The sequence below is a fragment of the Myxine glutinosa genome, chromosome 4, assembly GCF_964187855.1.
Source record: "Myxine glutinosa chromosome 4, kmMyxGlut1.1, whole genome shotgun sequence".
Lineage (NCBI taxonomy): Eukaryota > Metazoa > Chordata > Myxini > Myxiniformes > Myxinidae > Myxine > Myxine glutinosa.
This window is the reverse complement of record NC_136264.1, coordinates 78,254,386-78,274,572: the sequence shown is the minus strand read 5'-3', so window position 1 is coordinate 78,274,572 and position 20,187 is coordinate 78,254,386. Positions and strand designations below refer to the sequence as shown.

Below are 20,187 nucleotides of genomic sequence, written 5' to 3'. Positions count from 1 at the left end.
TTCGTTTTTGTGAGTTTAATTTCCTGCAGGTTTGAAGACTGCTTGGGAATCGTGTCAGGTAAAGCTCCTGCTTCTTCTTCCCCTCCCTTCCTCTGCGCATATATCGTGAAGTCTGCATTCGATCTTCGCCTTCATTAAAGCTCAATTGGTCATCCGTAGTGTGCTCTGTGTTAATAGACGTCCACACGACAATACAGCCGCAATTTAAACCTGCGGTAAATTTTACACATAAACGCAAATACAGGCAAACAAATTACAACACCCAATTAACATAATAAACGCGAATTAGAAATATGTCAATCATCTTCTGAAAAGGTTGGACAATTTAATTCTTGAGTCCATCAATCACTTCAAGTCTAAATTAATTCCACAACAACATTTATAATGGACGGTGGTTCATCGAGGTTAATGTCTGCCAAAAAGGGTAGTTTTACTTTTCTTGAAATCCAAACTGTCATGAAAATATCGATCCTACGATTATTTGATACCTTCGAAGCGTATTTATAACTTCAGGGTCGTTTGCGTTTGTTGTTTATTTTGACAAAGTTCTGCAGTTGTGTTCAGAATGAAATCGTCGTAAATTACTGCCAAACTTAAACCTCATTTGACAAGATTCTGTTTCTTTGAGAGAAAGCGAAGTAGTGAGGTACCTTATTAACAAAAATGCCAAGGACCGTTACATTGTGAACAAAAGCACAATTTTTTTTTTAACCAAAGCTTTGCCAATGTATCAGGATCAAAAAGAGGGCAAGCTCCAAAAAATCTGATGACAGGAAGTGTATTTAATGACGTCGTATTGACGTCACAATAGACAAGATATTAGAGCAAATTAATGTATAAAATAAGGTTGTGAAGTACTGTGCAGAGATTTTGTCATTAATTTAATATTTCAAGAAACAGGTAATTGACGTATAAGCATTTTTAAGCTGACTAACTATGTTGCAGTGATGTCATTACTCAAATGGGTAAACAAAAAAACAACCCCGAAAAACAAAAAAAACAAATGAAAACAAAACATAACATTTAGGGGATAAATGCAGGGGTGCCCGGTCTCAAATGTGATTTAAGACCATGTTCAAACAATACATTCCCTGGAATATAAGCGAGCTTAGTCTGTCTATTCAAATTTAGCATTTTTCACTATCTTATCGTGGGCTCATTCTTCCGTACGGCACGTATCTTAGTCTTCAATTCGTTGCCAGTCACCGTGATCACACAAGTAGTAATTCACAGAAAAAGCAAAGAGGACCAAAAGTTTACGACAGGTATGGTAAGACATAAGGATGCAAAAAAAACACCCAAATAGTTGGTTCTTTCTGAGCCGATCAATTTGGGTGTTGAGTCCACCGTGCAACGATATTTTCACTATGGCACCCCACTAAAGGGATCGGAAGAGCGAGTGCAGTTGCACATTGTCAAAGCGCAAGGACAACGTGCGCATGCGTAGCAAGAGGTGAAAAGGTAAAGAGCACAAGCGCGGACGTGGTAGAAATCAATCAAGGAAGCACCATTCACCTTCGAGAAAATAATGAAGCGTATGAGGCAAAGTGCAAAGGGAAGAACAAATAGTCACATCGAGCTATCCACCAATATGAAGCCTCAGTACCACCACCATCCAAACCGAGACACGAACGTTTGTCGTTTTGCTCAATTGGTTTTCGAATCAAACGTTGGTGTTATGTCTGGACGTGGTAAAGGTGGAAAGGGTCTCGGTAAAGGAGGTGCTAAACGTCATCGCAAGGTACTGCGTGATAACATCCAGGGAATCACAAAGCCTGCTATTCGTCGCCTTGCTCGTCGTGGTGGGGTAAAGCGCATCTCGGGTCTCATCTACGAGGAAACCCGTGGAGTTCTCAAGGTGTTCCTGGAAAATGTTATCCGCGATGCTGTTACCTACACGGAGCACGCCAAGCGAAAGACCGTTTCTGCCATGGATGTGGTGTACGCTTTGAAGCGCCAGGGCCGCACACTCTACGGTTTCGGTGGTTAAACATTTTGGTGGTGATGTTCATTAACAGCTACAACAACAAAATGGCTCTCTTCAGAGCCACCACCTCGTTCCTGAAAGAGCTTCAGGCGACTTGAACTTTGTATCATGTATTCTGTGGCACCAGAAATGCAATTGAGACAGCTGTTTATTACTTTGATTTTCACGGGGTGAAAGGGTCAGATATTGAAGTCTGAAAGATTTATTAGAGGCTTAAAAGTCACTAACTCCCAGGAGTTATGCGAATCCACCTTAGTTGGACTTATTGAAATCTGTTAATCCGTTCTCAAGTTATATCACGACAGACAAACAGACACGGATCCTTTTATAATATCGATAGGAGCAGGTTAGACAAACGTTGGTCCTCTCATCAAATTTGATCCTGACTCCCCAACATACATACCCACCTCACAATCAATTATGTCCCAAGTCATGACAAATACCAACCCGATCCACGCAATAATAGGAAGTTTTAACAGGACTACTCTTTACTTCAGTATAATGCTGATGATTACCTGATCTACACATTAATATGAACCACATTTCTAGTTAAAGATAACATCAAGTGGTTCTTTCACCAAGGAAGGACACGAGAAGCAAAAGTCGCACTCCATTAAAGAAACATTGAGTGGCTCTGAAAAGAGCCGTTTGGGGATGAACTAGAGAAACGAGTCCGAGCTCACTTGGAGCTGGTGTACTTGGTCACGGCCTTTGTACCTTCGGACACGGCGTGCTTGGCCAACTCCCCGGGAAGGAGCAGACGCACTGCCGTCTGGATCTCCCGCGATGTGATGGTGGAGCGCTTGTTGTAATGCGCCAGACGAGATGCTTCGGATGCGATGCGCTCAAAGATGTCGTTAACGAAGGAATTCATGATGCTCATCGCTTTGGAAGAAACACCCGTATCGGGGTGAACTTGTTTCAGCACCTTGTAGATGTAAATGGCGTAGCTTTCCTTTCTGCGATGACGCCGTTTACCGGGACCCTTCCGAGTCGCTTTAGAAACGGCTTTCTTCGAACCCTTCTTTGCTGCCTCTTGCTTGGGCTGATCCGTAGGCATGACGAGTAGAGAAAAGAAAATAGAGAGCAAAACAACCAAGCATGAAACTGCAGAGAAAGAAAAAGAATAAAAATACGTGTGTGAGCGATTCCCTCTTATAAAGGGTTCATATGCAAATATGTGGATCACAGAGGGTTTGAGGCGGAGAACATAATATAATGCTCAGCCATTGGATGTATTGAAAATGGGCGTGTATCATTCTTGATCCGAATTCCACCTCAAAATAACCCAATTCCCCAACCAATCGGCATTGACCTGACAAACAGTGAAGGTTCTCTGATTCTGTATTCCCCGCCACAAATCATGTCAGGACGTGGTAAAGGTGGTGGAAAGGTTCGTGCTAATGTTACGTATTACCTCCCCAAACCCTGATTACGGTGAACCTCAGCCTGGAGTGGGAACACAGCAGACAAATTTGTTATTTTGAGTGTTCTAATAAACCATGGTAAAACCACACCAATGCGATTGCAGAACAAACAAGTAATTGTATAAAGAACTCACATGCACAATAATAACACTATGAAAGAGAGTACAATGAAAATGTCACTTGCATGAACTGAACAATACATATGATGGTACCATCATTCCCCAATGCTCTCAAAGCAATAAACTCACGATACACCAAACGTGAGTGGATACACCATTCCCCAAAGTCCGTGCACGAAACCCAACGCAGTGAAGGTCGAAATCGCGCAGAACGGCAAAACAACAGGCAGGTATTTGCGCGGCTGCGGGTGAGGAGTGACGAGGTGAGAGGTCGATATGGGAACTGAGCCGATAGGAAAACCAACGTCAATCAACACGATGAGGTCAACATGGAAATCCCAACGGCAAAACAAGATGCACCAAGCGGACAGCGTCTTCAAGTACAAAATGGCAGCTCGTCCTGCAATGGAGGCGCTTGCTTTCCGTTACATTTTTTTTCTTTTACATAACATCATCACGTTACATTTTTTCACATTTCATCATCACATTACATCACATTACATCTTTTGCTTGAATCAAACGTTGGTGTCATGTCTGGACGTGGTAAAGGTGGAAAAAGTCTCAGCAAAGGAGGTGACAAACATCATCGCAAGGTACTGCGTGGTAACATCCAGGGAATCACAAAGCCTGCTATTCGTCGCCTTGCTCGTCGTGGTGGGGTAAAGCGCATCTCGGGTCTCATCTACGAGGAAACCCGGGGAGTTCTCAAGGTGTTCCTGGAAAATGTGATCCGCGATGCTGTTACCGACAAGCGAAACTGGCACGCCAAGTGAAAGACCGTTACTGCCATGGATGTGGTGTACGCTTTGAAGCGGCAGGGCCGCACCCGCTACGGTTTCGGTCCTTCAACATTTTGGTGGTGGTGTTCATCAAAAGCTACAACAACAAAACGGCTCTTTTCAGAGCCACCAACTCGTTCATGAAGGACCCTCAGTCGTCTTGAACTTTGCTTTATGTATTCTTTAATAGAGGATAGTTGATCTTGTGCTTTATTCATCCAATAAATTGAGAGCCACAAGTGTGAGAAACTCGACTGTACAATACAAATTTGTATTATTTGCAAATAATGTTCAGTTCCACCAATCTCAAAAAAATGCATTTCACGAAGTTCCCCTTGCCAAAAGACCCAATTCTGAAATCGATTAATGAATGATTTTTTTGTCTTACAGGGCAAACTCACATTTATTTGGCAAAGATTTGCCTTTTGCTTATTTTATTTCAGGGAAATGCTGAACAGGCCCAAACGAGCTCAGGATAGATATTGATGGGAGAAACGAGAAAGGGAGGGCGGACGGAGCTTTCCTTCACCGAGCGGATCACATCGGGCTCGGATTTCAGCCAATGGAGAGGGGAGAATGGGGTTTCGACCAATGGATAGTGCGTGAGGTGGGGCTTAATTTTTCAGCGAATTGGAAAGGTTTTGAGGTCGCCAATAGTAAATGAGAGCCAATAGCAAACGTGCAAATCGTGACAGCCAATAGCAAACTGGCAAATCGTGGCAACCAAGAGCAAACGTAAATATCCTGGCAGCCAATAGCAAACGTGCAAATTGTGGCAGCCAATAGGAACGACACAAGCATCCCCCGACATAAATAAAAGCGCAAAGTGCTGTTTTCATTTCATTTGCTGGCGTTTGGTGAAAAAGTTGTTTTTCAATTTTGCGTTATTGTCACGATGGCTCGTACAAAGCAGACCGCCCGTAAATCGACTGGTGGAAAAGCTCCCCGAAAGCAGTTGGCGACAAAGGCGGCGCGGAAAAGTGCTCCAGCCACCGGTGGCGTGAAAAAGCCGCATCGTTACCGTCCAGGAACTGTGGCGCTGCGCGAGATCCGGCGCTACCAAAAGTCCACGGAGCTGCTCATTCGCAAGCTGCCGTTTCAGCGCCTGGTCCGTGAAATCGCACAGGATTTCAAGACCGATTTGCGATTTCAGAGCTCCGCAGTGATGGCGCTGCAGGAGGCGAGCGAGGCCTACCTCGTTGGGCTGTTTGAGGACACTAATTTGTGCGCGATTCACGCCAAACGTGTCACCATCATGCCCAAGGACATCCAGCTGGCACGACGTATCCGCGGGGAGCGAGCTTAACCCGCTCGTCCAAGGTCTTGTGCACAGCTTCCGTACCACACCACCCAACGGCTCTTTTCAGAGCCACAACACCTTTCTTGAAAGTGTAATCGACCTTTCACCGAAGTCGCCACCTATCACTACCTTTTGTGTGTGTACAGGTCGGAGGGAAATACGTTTTGTGATTCCCTTTTTTTGAAGACGTTGACGGAAACGTTGAATAAGACGGTGGAGGTTGGCTGTCTTCAGGGGATGGCGTTTCACAATGTTTCAATGAAACCTGCACAGGATTGACAATTATTGTTGGGGACCATGTGTAATGTCACTTGTAAGGTGATTCATGTTAAAATACACTTTTTTATTTTAACCGCAAAATAGCATTATTTGACCTGTTCATCTTAAACCCAAAATAATAATATAAGCCCTGCTATCAACATTGCATTTCTGGTGCCAAAGAATAGATAATACAAAGTTAAAGTCGCCTGAAGCTCCTTCATGAACACGTTGGTGGTTCTGAAAAGAGCCGTTTTGTTGTTGTAGCTGTTGAACACCACCAAAATGTTGAACCACCGAAACCGTAGAGGGTGCGGCCCTGGCGCTTCAAAGCGTACACCACATCCATGGCAGTAACGGTCTTGCGCTTGGCGTGCTCCGTGTAGGTAACAGCATCGCGGATCACATTTTCCAGGAACACCTTGAGAACTCCACGGGTTTCCTCGTAGATGAGACCCGAGATGCGCTTTACCCCACCACGACGAGCGAGGCGACGAATAGCAGGCTTTGTGATTCCCTGGATGTTATGACGCAGTACCTTGCGATGACGTTTCGCACCTCCTTTACCGAGACCCTTTCCACCTTTACCACGTCCAGACATGACAGCAGTTGAATCCAAAGGTGAATAAACGAAACGAGCATTCGTGTGTATTTTTGGTATTGATACCGAGGCTTTCTATTGGTGGGAACTCGATATTACCATTTGCGACAGGTGATGGACTGCAGGTGATGCATTTGAGCAGTCCATTGTGAATGAGACATCGCAACAGTTTCGTTTGCAAGGCGGAGATGGAATCGGCACATCACACGAAGCACGATACAAGCTCGATGTCTGTGACGTTCGGATTAAAAAGAAAACCTTCAAAGCATTGATTCGAGCCGTGTGCTGTTTATGATCGAGTATTTTCACTCTCATGCTGGTCCATGCTCAGGTGGCCTCAACATGAGCCTCAGAAAAGCTGATTGTTCTTCTTGTTTGCTTGACTGCCTTGCAAAGATGGCTACAGACAGGTGCACATTTCACAATGAAAATTTTAACGTTTCAGTTTGGTCCAAGAATAGATTTACCTCGTGAAAAACTGAGCCTGAGTCACGAAGCTCCTTGGGAGAAGCCCGAGAACGTATCCGACCGAGTAAGCAATGTTGTGTCAAAGCAGCTCTTCCATCTGCAGTGTCGGTCCGTGGAAGATGATCGATGGTGAAACGTGCAGAGGATTGAAAATGTGCTTCTCGCCTTTTACCAGCATGTGTCGGTACCTGAAAATGCTGTGCGCATTACGCATGGATGTATCATTTACGTTAATTATTCAGCTCAAAGTGATGCGAGGAACAAACGGAAACAAAAGAACACCTCTGAACGTTTCCGAACGCCGACGTTGATTTCTACCACGTCCGCTTCTCCCGTCACGATGACAGAGGCGGCGAGGCGAGACGCGTTGTTTGTACAATATTGCATTTGTTTTTGGATTCTCGTCTTCCTTCTCACTCTTTTCGGTGTGAAATGGCGGACTGTTCCTCTTCCGACAGCACTTTCGACCTCGTTTCTTAAACGAGACAATAATAAAACTGGCGCTTCCAGAACCCATAAACATCCCCTTGTTTGTGAATGCAAATCTGTCAGAATAAATTTTTGTTCAGAACTTTAACAGTTAATAAAGAAGGGAAAATGCCAATGCAGAGGTACCTTTTGTGACCCAAAGCATCTTTTTTTTTTTATAAGGCATTGTGAGTCTCAACCCGCCCCCCCCCCCCCCCCCCCCTACCTCTTCTGTAACCACTTTTGCTTTGCTCATTGCTTTGTTCGTTTTCTGTTCCACCCCAACCCTCCCCTTCTTGCTCTTTCACTGTTTGTTTGCAGCTTGTTCACCCAATTGTCGTCTCCCCTTGAATCCACTCACGCTTTTATATCAAACTATCCTGCTACTCTCTATCGTCAAAATACGCTAAAATCTACGCCACAAGACGGACAATGATTGGGGTTTCTGCAATGACAAGATGTATGTGCAGTAAATATGCAAAGTCATAATTATTAGACGTTCTGTATGTGCTTTTGAAGTGGAAAAGAAACAAGTACCGTGAAAAGTTTTTCAACACACAGCAGAGTTTTGTGTAAAACACGGATCGTGTATCGTTGAAACTGCTTTCGGAAAGGCTTGAGTGGCTCTGAAAAGAGCCGTTGTGTGAGAGCTGAAGAACTCTTGTGAGGCGGAGCAGTTTACTTGCCCTGGCTTTTCTTGGGGAGCAGCACGGCCTGGATGTTCGGCAGTACACCACCTTGCGCGATCGTCACCCCGCCCAGCAGTTTGTTCAGCTCCTCATCGTTGCGGATGGCGAGCTGCAAATGACGCGGGATGATGCGCGATTTCTTGTTATCTCGTGCAGCGTTCCCGGCGAGCTCCAGGATCTCTGCAGACAAGTACTCAAGCACAGCCGCCAGATAGACGGGAGCGCCGGCACCGATACGCTCGGCGTAGTTGCCTTTGCGAAGATGTCTGTGGACACGACCCACGGGAAACTGCAGCCCAGCACGGGAAGAACGAGTTTTAGCCTTAGCACGAGCTTTTCCACTGCCTTTACCACGTCCCGACATAATTCGCAGAGACTAACAGATTTCTAAGTAATCTTATACTGACAATGTCATGATGCGAATTGAGTTCTTTTAAGGGTGAAGTCGGATAAAGAATCACACACGCCCACCTTTTATCCATCCAATGGCTGAACATGAAGTTGTTTGGAACTCCGCCTCCAAACTCTCTGTGATCCAAATATTTGCATATGATACCCTTTGGAACACAAAATCCTTTGCACTTTGCACTTTTCACTTTGCACTTTGCACTTTGCACTTTGCACCCATTTTACAACCAGAAATGGTTCACAGGTTTCTTTTCAAGTTCCTTTCGATTTAGGCTTCAGTAGTTACGTTGCACACGCAATGCGAAATAACGAGGTTGAGCAATTGCTTTATTGACAAACAAGTTATTTAAATTGAATGTTACATTTTTGAATTTGAATCCGAAGGCAAGTTTGCCGTTTTACCCGATACTTGCTCTGAATGCGTCCCAATCGCACATGCACAGAGAGGAGTGAGAGGATAATTTTACTCTGTCTGCCTGCCTGGCAATCAAACAAAATTGAAAATCATTCCAGCTATTAAACTTGCTGTTTCAAACATCCGTTTTCACCAGATTTGTTTTCATTTCGTGCGGAGCGCCTCGAGGGACCTCTAAAAAATTAAATACAAGGTGAGTGGACCCGCAGCTACGTAGTCCCTAAAGAGAACAGTCGAATTGTTCACAAATTTCAACACGGCACAAAAACAGCAACCACAAAAAACAGCAACAACCACAATGAGTTACGTTTAAATGGTGTTCGATAAAAGTGAAAATCCAGCAGGAAATCAGCGAAATGTGCAGAATCGATCGAGCAAAATGTCAGAATTTCACTTGCAAAGCTGCAGTTCAACATGGCAGAGTTACAAACACAATGTTTGAATCGACGTTGTTTTTTTATAAGTATATATTTTTAGGTATAAGTACATAACTTAAAAAGTGATCGTTTTGGTGGTGTTTTGCGGTCTTGGAGCGATAAACAGCATGCCTAATAAATTTGATGCAATGTAATCGAACGTGAAATAAAAACCAAAGGGAAATATAAATGGGCACTAATAAATGTTAAGGGTTGTGTAATAATTGTGGGTTTTAAAAGAAGATTGTGGTGGAGTTAAGCAAGGTGGAAGTTTAGTCTTGGCGCGCGATTCAAAGTAGCTTTTGGCGCGATATGCTAATGAGCCAGCGCACGTGTTGCACATCGCACACCACGGAGCCCGTACGCAGTGCACAATTACCCCAAGGTAATGGGGAGAAAAAGGGGAAAACCTCCCTAACCCTCACCAACGCATTCCAGCACAATCAACCTACGACACAAAGGGATGGGACTACTCTGGTCTTATACTATTAGTATAACTAACGACGTGACCTGTATGTTGGTTTAAATTGCCTTCGGAGTCGGTTCCTCGAACCCCAACATAATACACATATTGTAATAATATTGCAAACACACATGAATTATAGAATTTTAACAGTTCGATGTAAAAGTGATGGCGTGGAGGAAGGAGCGGACGTGGTAGAAATCAACGTCGGCGCTCGGAAAACTATGGAGGTGTTCCTCGCATCCGTTTGTATTTCTCACATCACTTTGAGCTCTGTTATTCACATGAACGATAACTCCTTGCGTATTGCGCACGGCGAGAAACACATTTTGTTTCTCTACATATTTCACCATATTCACACGGGTCGACATTGCAGAGGTAAGAGCTTCTTTGGCAGAACATTGCTTATTCGGACACGTTCTCGGGCTTCGCCCAAGGTGCTTCTTCACTCAGGCTCTATTTTTCACGAGTAAAATCTCTACTTGGAAATGACCTCAACGTTAAAAAGTTAATGGTGAACTGTGCATCTGTCTGCAGCCGCATTTGCCACTCAGGCAAGAAAAGAGGAAAAACACGGCTTTTCCAAGACTCGTGTGGAAGTCAATTTTCCATGAAACAGCTTGAGTGTGAAAATACTTGTTTACCAACAGGTACTTACTAATAAGGTTAATAATAAGCAATGCTTACAAGGTTTTTTATCCAAACTTGAAACGTCACAATCGTCGAGCTTGCATCGTGTGATGTATCGTTTGCATCTAGATCTTGTAAACAAAACTGTTCGATACCTCTGCACGTGAACTGCTTAAATTCATCGCCTGCCGTTCAAAGTCGTAAAGGACTCGTTCATGAAGGAGCTTCAGGCGACTTGTACTTTGCTTTGCATTTTCTTCAATGGAGGACGTTTGATCTTGTGCTTTATTCATCCAATAAATTAAGAGCCCCAAGTGTGAGAAACTCGACTGTGCAATATAAATTTGCATTATTTGCAAATAATGCACAGTTCCAGGAACATCACAAAAATGCATAATTTACAAAGAACAAGTTACTGCAAAATCATAAAAATGTTGTACATATTTACAAAGAACGTGGTTCCTGCATCATATCAAATATTTGTATTGCCATCCATCCTTGCCAAAAGACCCAATTCTGAAATCGATTAACGAGTGAATTTTTTGTCTTTCGGGACAAACACAATTATTTGGCAAAGATTTGCCTTTTGCTTCTTTCAGTTCAGGGAAGCGCTGAACAGGCCCAAGCGAGCTCAGGATAGATATTGGTGGGAGAAACGAGCAAGGGAGGGCGGACGGAGCTTTCCTTCCCGGAGCGGATCACATCGGGCTCGGATTTCAACCAATGGAGAGGGGAGAATGGGGTTTCAACCAATGGATAGAGAGTGAGGCGGGGCTTAATTCTTCATGAATGCGAGAGATTTTCCGATCGCCAATAGTAAATGGTAGCCAATAGCAAACGTGCATATCGTTGCAGCCAATAGCAAACGTGCAAATCGTGCCAGCCAATAGCAAACGTGCATATCGTTGCAGCCAATAGCAAACGTGCAAATCGTGCCAGCCAATAGCAAACGTGCATATCGTGGCAGCCAATAGCAAACGTGTAAATCGTGCCAGCCAATAGCAAACGTGTAAATCGTGGCAACCAATAGCAAACACCGGAAGCGTCTCAGCGAAAAACAAGCTCTGTCTGGCCGCGTATTTCTCATCCTGTTTCATTCGCTGTTGTTTTGTTTTGTGTTGATCTTTGCCGGTCACGATGGCTCGTACGAAGCAAACCGCCCGTAAATCGACAGGTGGAAAAGCTCCTCGAAAGCGAAAGCAATACTTATTGTTGACAACATTGCATGTTTCGTCACGTGACTTGCCATTCATTGGTCATTGAACCTCGTGGTCCTGTTTATAAAGCTTTCACAAACCACCTAATCGAATAATGTATCTAAAGGTTATATCTATTATGTCTGCACGTAGGATGCACACGTTGTTGTTTGCAGTGTCCCAGCCCCACCAGTGATTTTTTTATGAACCATCGGATCAGCTCCTTTCAAGTGAACGAGGTGGTGGCTCTGAAAAGAGCCGTTGTGGGTTTTGGGCGAGTGAGACGAGGAGGAACAAGAGAAACTTCACCTCGACTCTCGTCTTCTCTTCCTCTCACTTCTTTTTGAGCGTCGCCTTCTTGTTCTTCAACCCCTTGGTTGCAAGCTTGGACTTTGGTTTCGTCGTCTTGGTCTTTCCCTTGGTCTTAGGCAGAACCTTCTTCACGTTTTTCTTCACCTTGGCAGGCGACTTACTGAATCGCTTCGAAGAGGCGGCGATAGATCTTTTCGGTTTCTTGGGAGATACCTTCCGCACCACCTTCTTCACTGCTGGCTTTTTGGTCGCTTTCTTGGCCGCTTTAGACTTGATTGTGGTCTTCACAACTTTTCTGGGACTGGTGCTCTTCTTCACTTTGGCACTCTTCTCCTTGTTGAGTTTGAAAGAGCCGGCAGCGCCCGTTCCCTTGGTCTGCACAAAATTTCCACTTGCAACGAGCCTCTTCACAGCCGAATTGATACGAACGGAATTCCGTTGGAGATTGTAGCCATCTGCTGCCAGGGCCTTTTTCAAGGCGACAAGCGACGTACCATTTCGCTCCTTGCTCGATCCCACCACCTTGATGATCTTTTCCGAAAGGGTGCCGTCAGTCTTCTTCGGGGTCTTGGAAGCGCCAGGTTTATTCTTCCCTCGCTTGACAGACGGGGCCGAAGTTGAAAGTTCTGCTGAAACAGGTACAGACTCCGACATTTCGCACCAACAAGAGTATGACAGGTAACACGAAGTTCCAAAACGAAGTACAGTGTTGCACAAATAAAGCGTCCCTTCGCCACGTCGCCTGTTATATTGACGGCGTGAAGAAGCGGACGTGATAGAAATCAAGGTCAGCGTTCGGAGTCGTTCACCATTTCCGTTTGTGTTTCCTGCGTCACTTTGAGCTTTGTTATTCACATGAACGATAACTCCATGCGCAATGCGAACAGTTGTTTCAGGTACGAGAACATCCCAGCAAACGGAGAGAAGCATCTTTTCAAATATCTGGACCTTTCGCCGCATTCCACGGCCCGACACGGCAGATGGACGATCTGCTTTGACAGAACATTGCTAACTCGAACACGTTCTCGGGCTTCACCCAATGGGTTTCTGTGCTCAGAATAAGATTTTCACGAGCAAAATATTTTCTTTGACCCGACATAAACCTCACAGAGTTAATGGTGAAATGTGCACCTGTCTGCAGCCACCTTTGCAAGGCAATGAAACAAACAAGAAAAAACTCCTTTTTGGAGGTTCGTGTCAAAGTCATCTTAGCATGGACCATCACAAATGTGAAGATACTTGGTTAGCACTTACCAGCAGCACACAGGTGTAAGCAATGGTTGGAAAGTTGTTTTTTTTAAATCCAAACGTGAATAAAATCGTCGACCCGATTCTTGTGTCGTGCTTCGTGTGATGTTCTGTTTGCATCCAGGTTTTGTAAACGAACCTGTTGTGATATCTCATTTACATTTACTTGACTGGTTCAATCAATCCCCTGTCGTCCCAGAGAGGCGCAAGGTCTTCCATGCAGCATCTTCAAGTTCAAGGATCTTTCACGCGTTAAAGTAAAGCTTCGTAATAATAGCGAAAGGTTTACTGGTTGAACTGTTTTCTGGTTGAACGTCACGATAATTTATTGTTTCAACCTTAATGAAATGACATTGATAATGGACGTTGGTTCATCGAGGTTAATGTCCGCCAAAAAGGGCAGTTTTACTTTTGTTGAAATCCAAACTGTCATGAAAATATCGATCTATCGAAATATCGTTGCTATCTTTATTAAAAAAACTCTCTTCCTCACTCGCCCTGCACTGCCCTCTCTCCACCTCACCCCCAGGAATACCTTTGGCTACGGCTTCCCCTTCGCTCCCACCTTTTGTTCATATGTGTGTTGTCCCGTCCACCAAACAGTGATAACTCCATCTACATCTCGCTGTCTGATAATATGGACCAACTTCTATCTACCCATCACAACTCTCTCTTCCTCACATATGGTGATTTCAATTGTCACCATGCCAGTTGGCTGGGTGTGGGTACCTCTCTCACCAGCCATGGCTCTTCAGCAAAGGACTTCTGCGACTCACTGGGACTGACACAATCTGTCAATTTCCCGACCCGGATCTCAGTCAACGGAGCATCTTCTCTTCTGGACTTGGTTATGACTAACTTCCCTGAAAATGTCTGCTGCTCTTCTTCTGCTCCAATCGGCTCATCTCTGATCATGTGCTTGTTAAAGTGGACATCTCTCTGACCATTCTCAGAGAGCCTCCTCAGCGTCGACGAGTCTGACATTTCACTCAGGCCAACTGGCACGGTCTTCAAGCAGCCATCAATCATCTGGACTGGTCTCCCATCTCTACCGACTCTGACATCAACTCATCCTGGGAATTCTTCCAAGGTAAATTGCTATCTCATGCACAGATTTATCCCATCTCGTCTTCAGTTGTCATACCCTTCCTCCCGTCCATGGTACACGGAATCTTGTGGTGAGGTTATAACCCAGAAACAACTTGCTTTCGTCTCCTGGAAAGCAAATCCAACGGAAGGAAATCTCATTTCCTTTCACAAAGCCCGAAACAAGTGTGGGTCCACCCTCAGGAGAGCCAGGAAACAATATCTCTCCGTTCTCAGGACCGAACTCTCTTATCTGTCTCCCTCTTCCAAATCCTGGTCGCGTCTGGTCAAATCTGTTTCTGGTGTTTGTTCCCCCTCCATCCCCTCTCTCACCTCAAACGGCCACACGGCTGACTCCGCACGTGAAAAAGCTGAATGCCTCAACTCTGTGTTTGCCTCAAAATCTTGTGTCCCAAACCCATCCCTCTCTGTACCCACCGTACCCAGTCGTACCCAGCTGCTCCTGGACTCTGTGTCCTTTCCTCCTGACAATGTGGAAAAGTTTCTGTCAACCCTCGACTCTGATTCTGCAACTGGACCTGACGGCATCAGCCCACGGGTCCTAAAATCCTGCTCTGCCGCTCTTTCACTCCCTCTCTCTGTTCTCTTCACCCTCTTTTGCTCAATGTCATCTGCCATCTGCTTGGAAATCTGCCAACATCACCACTTTGCACAAAAAAGGTGCAAAAACAGATCCCAGCAACTACAGACCAATCAGCCTTCTCCCAATTATCAGCAAAGTCATGGAATCCATCATTGCTTCAGATATGAAATCTTTCCTCTTCTCCAATGGCTTGATCTCTGATCATCAATTTGGTTTCAGACCTGGTCACTCTACTCTGGACATGCTGCTTCTGCTTTCTCAACAATGGATGGAGGTCCTCAATGCCAAACAGGAAATTAGAGCTGTCTCCCTTGACATATCACGTGCCTTCGATACGGTCTGGCACTCTGCTCTGCTCACCGAACTCTCCTCTTTTGGTATCCATTGAAATCTCCACGCATGGCTGGCGGACTTCCTCTCTCGTCGTAGTCAACGTGTGGCCCTGAATGGGTTTCTCTCATCTCCTCTTCCTGTTCAGGCTGGAGTTCCCCAAGGCAGTGTTCTGGGCCCTGTGCTTTTTCTGGTCTTCATCACTGATCTCTCTGACTCTCTTGAAAATCCTCTCTATCTCTTTGCTGATGACTCTACTCTCTGTTGCTCCACTCTTCATCCCTCAGATCGGCAGTCTGCAGCCTCCTCACTCTCTACAGACCTGGACAAAATCACAGACTGGGCAAACAAGTGGAACATGTCTTTCAATCCTGACAAATCTCACACTCTTACGATGTCTCTCCGAAAAGACCGACTGGACAACCCTCCCATCCACTTTCTGAATAATCCTCTCCAAGAAGTTCTGTCACTCAAGCTTTTGGGTCTCACTATCTGCCATGATCTTTCCTGGGAAAACCACATTTCAAATCTGGCCTCCAAAGCCAGTCGCCGACTGGGCATCCTCCGTCGTGCGAAGTCCTTCCTTGGCACACCTGAGCTCCTCACCACATACAAAGCTTTCATTCGCAGCTCAATGGAATACTGCTCTCCCCTCTGGGCTGGTGCTCCTGCCTCACACCTAGCTCGTCTTCACGCTGTTGAAACCAAAGCGTTCAGAATCATTGGAATCTCCCGTGATGAAGCTAACTCCAAGGGTCTCTCACTCACTCACCGCAGGGAGGTTGGTGGTCTTTCCATCTTCTACCGACTCCTCTCTGGCCTTGCCGCCCCCCCCCCCCCCAGCTCTCTCTGGGCTCTGTCCCGCAAATATTCCTACAGGTCGCACAAGATCTGCCTGCAACCCTCTTATGGTTAAACTGCCAAAATCAAGACTCTCTGCTCACCTTCACTCCTTCATGCCTCTTTTCTCCCGCCTCTGGAACAAACTCCCTCACTCTCTTCAATCCCACTCCACCATCTCTTATTTTCCCCCATCCAAAACCTTGATCTTTTCTACCCCCGCTAATTTCACCCCACTTCCACTTTTTTGAAATACCAACTTCTGTCCTGGAAGTCCTTGGTGTCCTTGTGTTTTATACTTCTCCCAACCCGCCCCCCCCCCCTTCCCACGCCTCCTCCCCCCAAGCCCTCTCCCTCCCACACATCTCCCTGCTCTCAAATGTTGTGTTTGTGTGCTTCCCCTTCTCTCCCCATCTTGTCTTCTGCTCCCTCTTTTTATATATTTTGTTTGTCTGTTTGATTTGTTTGTGAAGCAAATGTTCGCTCTTTCACGAGCCTCGATTCAGTATACAAAAAAAAATAAAAAAATCCTTCAATTACTTGAGACCTTTGAAGCGTATTTATAACTTCGGGGTCGTTTGCGTTTGTTGTTTATTTTTACAAAGTTCTGCAGTTGTGTTCAGAATGAAATCGCCGGAAATTATTGCCGAAGTTAAACCTCATTTGACAAGATTCTGTGTTTCTTTGAGCGAAAGCGAAGGGACCGCAAGAGCGAGTGCACATTGTCAAAACGAAAGGACGGCGTGCGCATGCGCAGCAAGAGAGGTGAAAAGGCAAAGGGCACACACGCGGACGTGGTAGAAATCAATTAAGCACCCTTTGTCCGAGAGAAAATTATGAAGTGTATGAGGCAAAGTGCAAAGGTCAAAGAACAAATCATAACATCGAGCTCTCCACCAATATAAAGCCTCAGCCCCACCATCATCTACACAGCCACGCGAATAGTCGTGGTTTTGCTAATTTGGTTTTAGTAAGCAATCTGTGTGATCATGTCTGGACGTGGTAAAGGTGGAAAAGGTCTCGGTAAAGGAGGTGCGAAGCGTCATCGCAAGGTACTGCGTGATAACATCCAGGGAATCACAAAGCCTGCGATTCGTCGCCTTGCTCGTCGTGGTGGGGTAAAGCGCATCTCGGGTCTCATCTACGAGGAAACCCGTGGAGTTCTCAAGGTGTTCCTGGAAAATGTGATCCGCGATGCTGTTACCTACACGGAGCACGCCAAGCGCAAGACCGTCACTGCCATGGATGTGGTGTACGCTTTGAAGCGCCAGGGCCGTACACTCTACGGTTTCGGTGGTTAAACATTTTGGTGGTGGAGTTCAACAACAACAACAAAACGGCTCTTTTCAGAGCCACCATCTCGTTCAGGAAGGAGCTTCAGGCGACTTAAACTTTGTATCATGTATTCTGTGGCACCAGCAATGCAATGGAGACAGCTCCGTTTATTACTTTGATTTTCACGAGGTGAATCGGTCAGATATTTGAAGTCTTTTTTTAGAGGCTTAACGTTGTGTCGATAACCGAGGGGCAGGTTATGTGTAATAGATGTTAATTTTCATCAATGTCCTCGACCATCCACAATTACCGACATTACTTGAGCTGTACTTTGATATGAACTCCCATCCCCACTAGCCCCTCGCATGTAACATTGCAAATGAACTCGAAAAACGATCACTTGTCAGCCATGTGGTTTCATTGAACGATCCTGAACCCTTTTCCCCTGAGACACAGGCAGAAGCCACCATATTGTTTCATCACGGATCCTTCCCGGGTCTTCATTAAAAGTAAGGCAAAAGTGCTTCACAAAACGGATTTCCATTCGACAGATATACTGTGTGTACACATTGTACACAAAACCAGTGATACATTCAGTTATGGGAAATGTCGATCACACTTTCAAGAAAGGTGTTGTGGCTCTGAAAAGAGCCGTTGGGTGTTGTGGTGCGAAAGGTGTGCACAAGACCTTGGACGAGCGGGTGAAGCTCGCTCCCCGCGGATACGTCGTGCGAGCTGGATGTCCTTGGGCATGATGGTGACACGTTTGGCGTGAATCGCGCACAAATTAGTGTCCTCAAACAGCCCAACGAGGTAGGCCTCGCTCGCCTCCTGCAGCGCCATCACTGCGGAGCTCTGGAATCGCAAATCGGTCTTGAAATCCTGTGCGATTTCACGGACGAGGCGCTGAAACGGCAGCTTGCGAATGAGCAGCTCCGTGGACTTTTGGTAGCGCCGGATCTCGCGCAGCGCCACAGTTCCTGGACGGTAACGATGCGGCTTTTTCACGCCACCGGTGGCTGGAGCACTTTTCCGCGCCGCCTTCGTCGCCAACTGCTTTCGGGGAGCTTTTCCACCTGTCGATTTCCGGGCGGTTTGCTTCGTTCGAGCCATCGTCACCGGCAAAGATCAACACAAAACAAAACACCAGCGAATGCGAATGAAACAAGATGAGAAATGCGCGGCCAGATTTTGTTTTTGCGCCGCGCGACGCTTCCGCCGTTCGCTATTGGCTGGCACATTTTGCACGTTTGTTATTGGCTCAAACACTCTCCCATTCTCTGCAGAATTAAGCCCCATCTTAAGCTCTTTCCATTGGTCGAAACTTCACCCTTCCCTCTCCATTGGCTGAAATCCGAGCCCGATGTGATCCGCTCTGCGAGGGAAAGCTCCGTCCGCCCTCCTTTGCTCGTTTTTCCCATCAACATCTATCCTGAGCTCGTTTGGGCCTGTTCAACATTTCTTTGAACATGAAGAAGCAAAAGGCATATCCATGCCGAATAATTGCGAGTGTTTGTCTTGTAATATTATAAAGTTCACAATTCTACTCACCATTCGATTTCAAAATTTGGTAGTTTGTCGAGGTGACGTCACCGGTACCAAAGTTTTATATTCAGGAACTGGTCTTTGTAAACAATGCATTTTTGTGATGTTACACGATCTTTACGTTGTTTGTAAAAATGTTTTGATTTTTGAGTTTAATAAAAAATGAACTTGTAAAAAAATACACAGCGAAGTTTTGTGTAAAACACGGATCGTGTATCGCTGATGCTGCTTTCGAAAAGGTTTGAGTGGCTCTGAAAAGAGCCGTTGTGGGAGAGCTGAAGAACTCTTGGGCCTTGTGTGAGGCGAAGCCGTTTACTTTCCTTTGCTTTTCTTGGGGAGCAGCACGGCCTGGATGTTCGGCAGTACACCACCTTGCGCGATCGTCACCCCGCCCAGCAGTTTGTTCAGCTCCTCATCGTTGCGGATGGCGAGCTGCAAATGACGCGGGATGATGCGCGATTTCTTGTTATCTCGTGCAGCGTTCCCGGCGAGCTCCAGGATCTCTGCAGACAAGTACTCGAGCACAGCCGCCAGATAGACAGGAGCGCCGGCACCGACGCGCTTGGCGTAGTTGCCTTTGCGAAGATGTCTGTGGACACGACCCACGGGAAACTGTAGTCCAGCACGGGAAGAACGAGTCTTTGCCTTAGCACGAGCCTTTCCACCGCCTTTACCACGTCCCGACATGATTTGTGGAGAAGAACCGATATCTCACTAACCCGAACGTGACTGAAGTTTGAAAGTCATGGTGCGAATTGAGTTGTTTTAAGGGTGAAGTCGGATCAGGAATCATACACGCCCATCTTTTATCCATCCAATGGCTGAACATCAGGTTGTGTACTCCGCCTCCAAACTCTCTGTGATCCACATATTTGCATACGATACCCTTTATGAGAGCGAATCCTTTGAACTTTGAACTTTGACACCATTTAAAAGACAGAAATGTTTCCCAGTTTTGTTTTTGAGTACCTTTAGCCTTTCGTCGTCAAGTTGCACACGCAAAGCAAAACAACGAGGTTGAGCTTTATTATCGACAAACAAGTTATTTAAATTTAATGTTACATTTTTGAATTTTATCGGAAGGCAAGTTTGCCGTTTTACCCGATACTGGCTCTGAAGGGCGTCCCAATCGCACATACGGAGAGAGGAGTGAGAGTAATTTTACTCTGTATGCCTGGCAATCAAACAAAAGTGAAAATCATTCCAGCTATTAAACCTACTGTTTCAAACATACGTTTTTCACCAGATTTGTTTTTATTTCGTGCGGAGCGCCTCGAGGTACCTCCAAAAATGTGAATACAAGGTGAGTAGACCCCGCAACTA

At 45.6% G+C, this 20,187-nt stretch overlaps 8 protein-coding genes and 1 pseudogene across 8 annotated transcripts; 4 read left to right on the top strand and 5 right to left on the bottom strand.

The window, feature by feature from the left end:
- Positions 1 to 20,187, top strand: part of LOC137424868 (uncharacterized) — a 114,386-nt pseudogene that overhangs the window by 15,023 nt on the left and 79,176 nt on the right.
- LOC137424855 (histone H4-like) lies at positions 178 to 2,060 on the top strand. Its single transcript, XM_068112722.2, has one exon. The coding sequence runs from the start codon at positions 1,529 to 1,531 to the stop codon at positions 1,988 to 1,990; it is 462 nt and encodes a 153-aa protein (XP_067968823.1). The 5' UTR covers positions 178 to 1,528; the 3' UTR covers positions 1,991 to 2,060.
- Positions 2,236 to 3,062, bottom strand: LOC144888132 (histone H2B 1/2-like). The gene has a single exon (XM_078776044.1). The coding sequence runs from the start codon at positions 3,045 to 3,047 to the stop codon at positions 2,667 to 2,669; it is 381 nt and encodes a 126-aa protein (XP_078632170.1). The 5' UTR covers positions 3,048 to 3,062; the 3' UTR covers positions 2,236 to 2,666.
- On the top strand, positions 4,554 to 5,638 carry LOC137424860 (histone H3). Its single transcript, XM_068112728.2, has one exon. It carries the CDS (start codon positions 5,208 to 5,210, stop codon positions 5,616 to 5,618), a length of 411 nt encoding a protein of 136 aa, XP_067968829.1. The 5' UTR covers positions 4,554 to 5,207; the 3' UTR covers positions 5,619 to 5,638.
- On the bottom strand, positions 5,788 to 8,548 carry LOC137424846 (histone H2A-like). Its single transcript, XM_078776047.1, has 2 exons — positions 7,945 to 8,548; positions 5,788 to 5,877 (listed from the first exon to the last, which is right to left on the bottom strand). The coding sequence occupies exon 1, from the start codon at positions 8,458 to 8,460 to the stop codon at positions 8,086 to 8,088; it is 375 nt and encodes a 124-aa protein (XP_078632173.1). The 5' UTR covers positions 8,461 to 8,548; the 3' UTR covers positions 5,788 to 5,877; positions 7,945 to 8,085.
- Positions 11,933 to 12,646, bottom strand: LOC137426175 (histone H1.1-like). The gene has a single exon (XM_068114864.2). It carries the CDS (start codon positions 12,588 to 12,590, stop codon positions 11,958 to 11,960), a length of 633 nt encoding a protein of 210 aa, XP_067970965.1. The 5' UTR covers positions 12,591 to 12,646; the 3' UTR covers positions 11,933 to 11,957.
- On the top strand, positions 16,972 to 18,510 carry LOC137424873 (histone H4). Its single transcript, XM_078776050.1, has one exon. The coding sequence runs from the start codon at positions 17,034 to 17,036 to the stop codon at positions 17,343 to 17,345; it is 312 nt and encodes a 103-aa protein (XP_078632176.1). The 5' UTR covers positions 16,972 to 17,033; the 3' UTR covers positions 17,346 to 18,510.
- LOC137424861 (histone H3-like) lies at positions 17,941 to 18,432 on the bottom strand. The gene has a single exon (XM_068112729.2). It carries the CDS (start codon positions 18,430 to 18,432, stop codon positions 17,941 to 17,943), a length of 492 nt encoding a protein of 163 aa, XP_067968830.2.
- Positions 19,158 to 20,025, bottom strand: LOC137424870 (histone H2A-like). The gene has a single exon (XM_068112738.2). It carries the CDS (start codon positions 19,549 to 19,551, stop codon positions 19,177 to 19,179), a length of 375 nt encoding a protein of 124 aa, XP_067968839.1. The 5' UTR covers positions 19,552 to 20,025; the 3' UTR covers positions 19,158 to 19,176.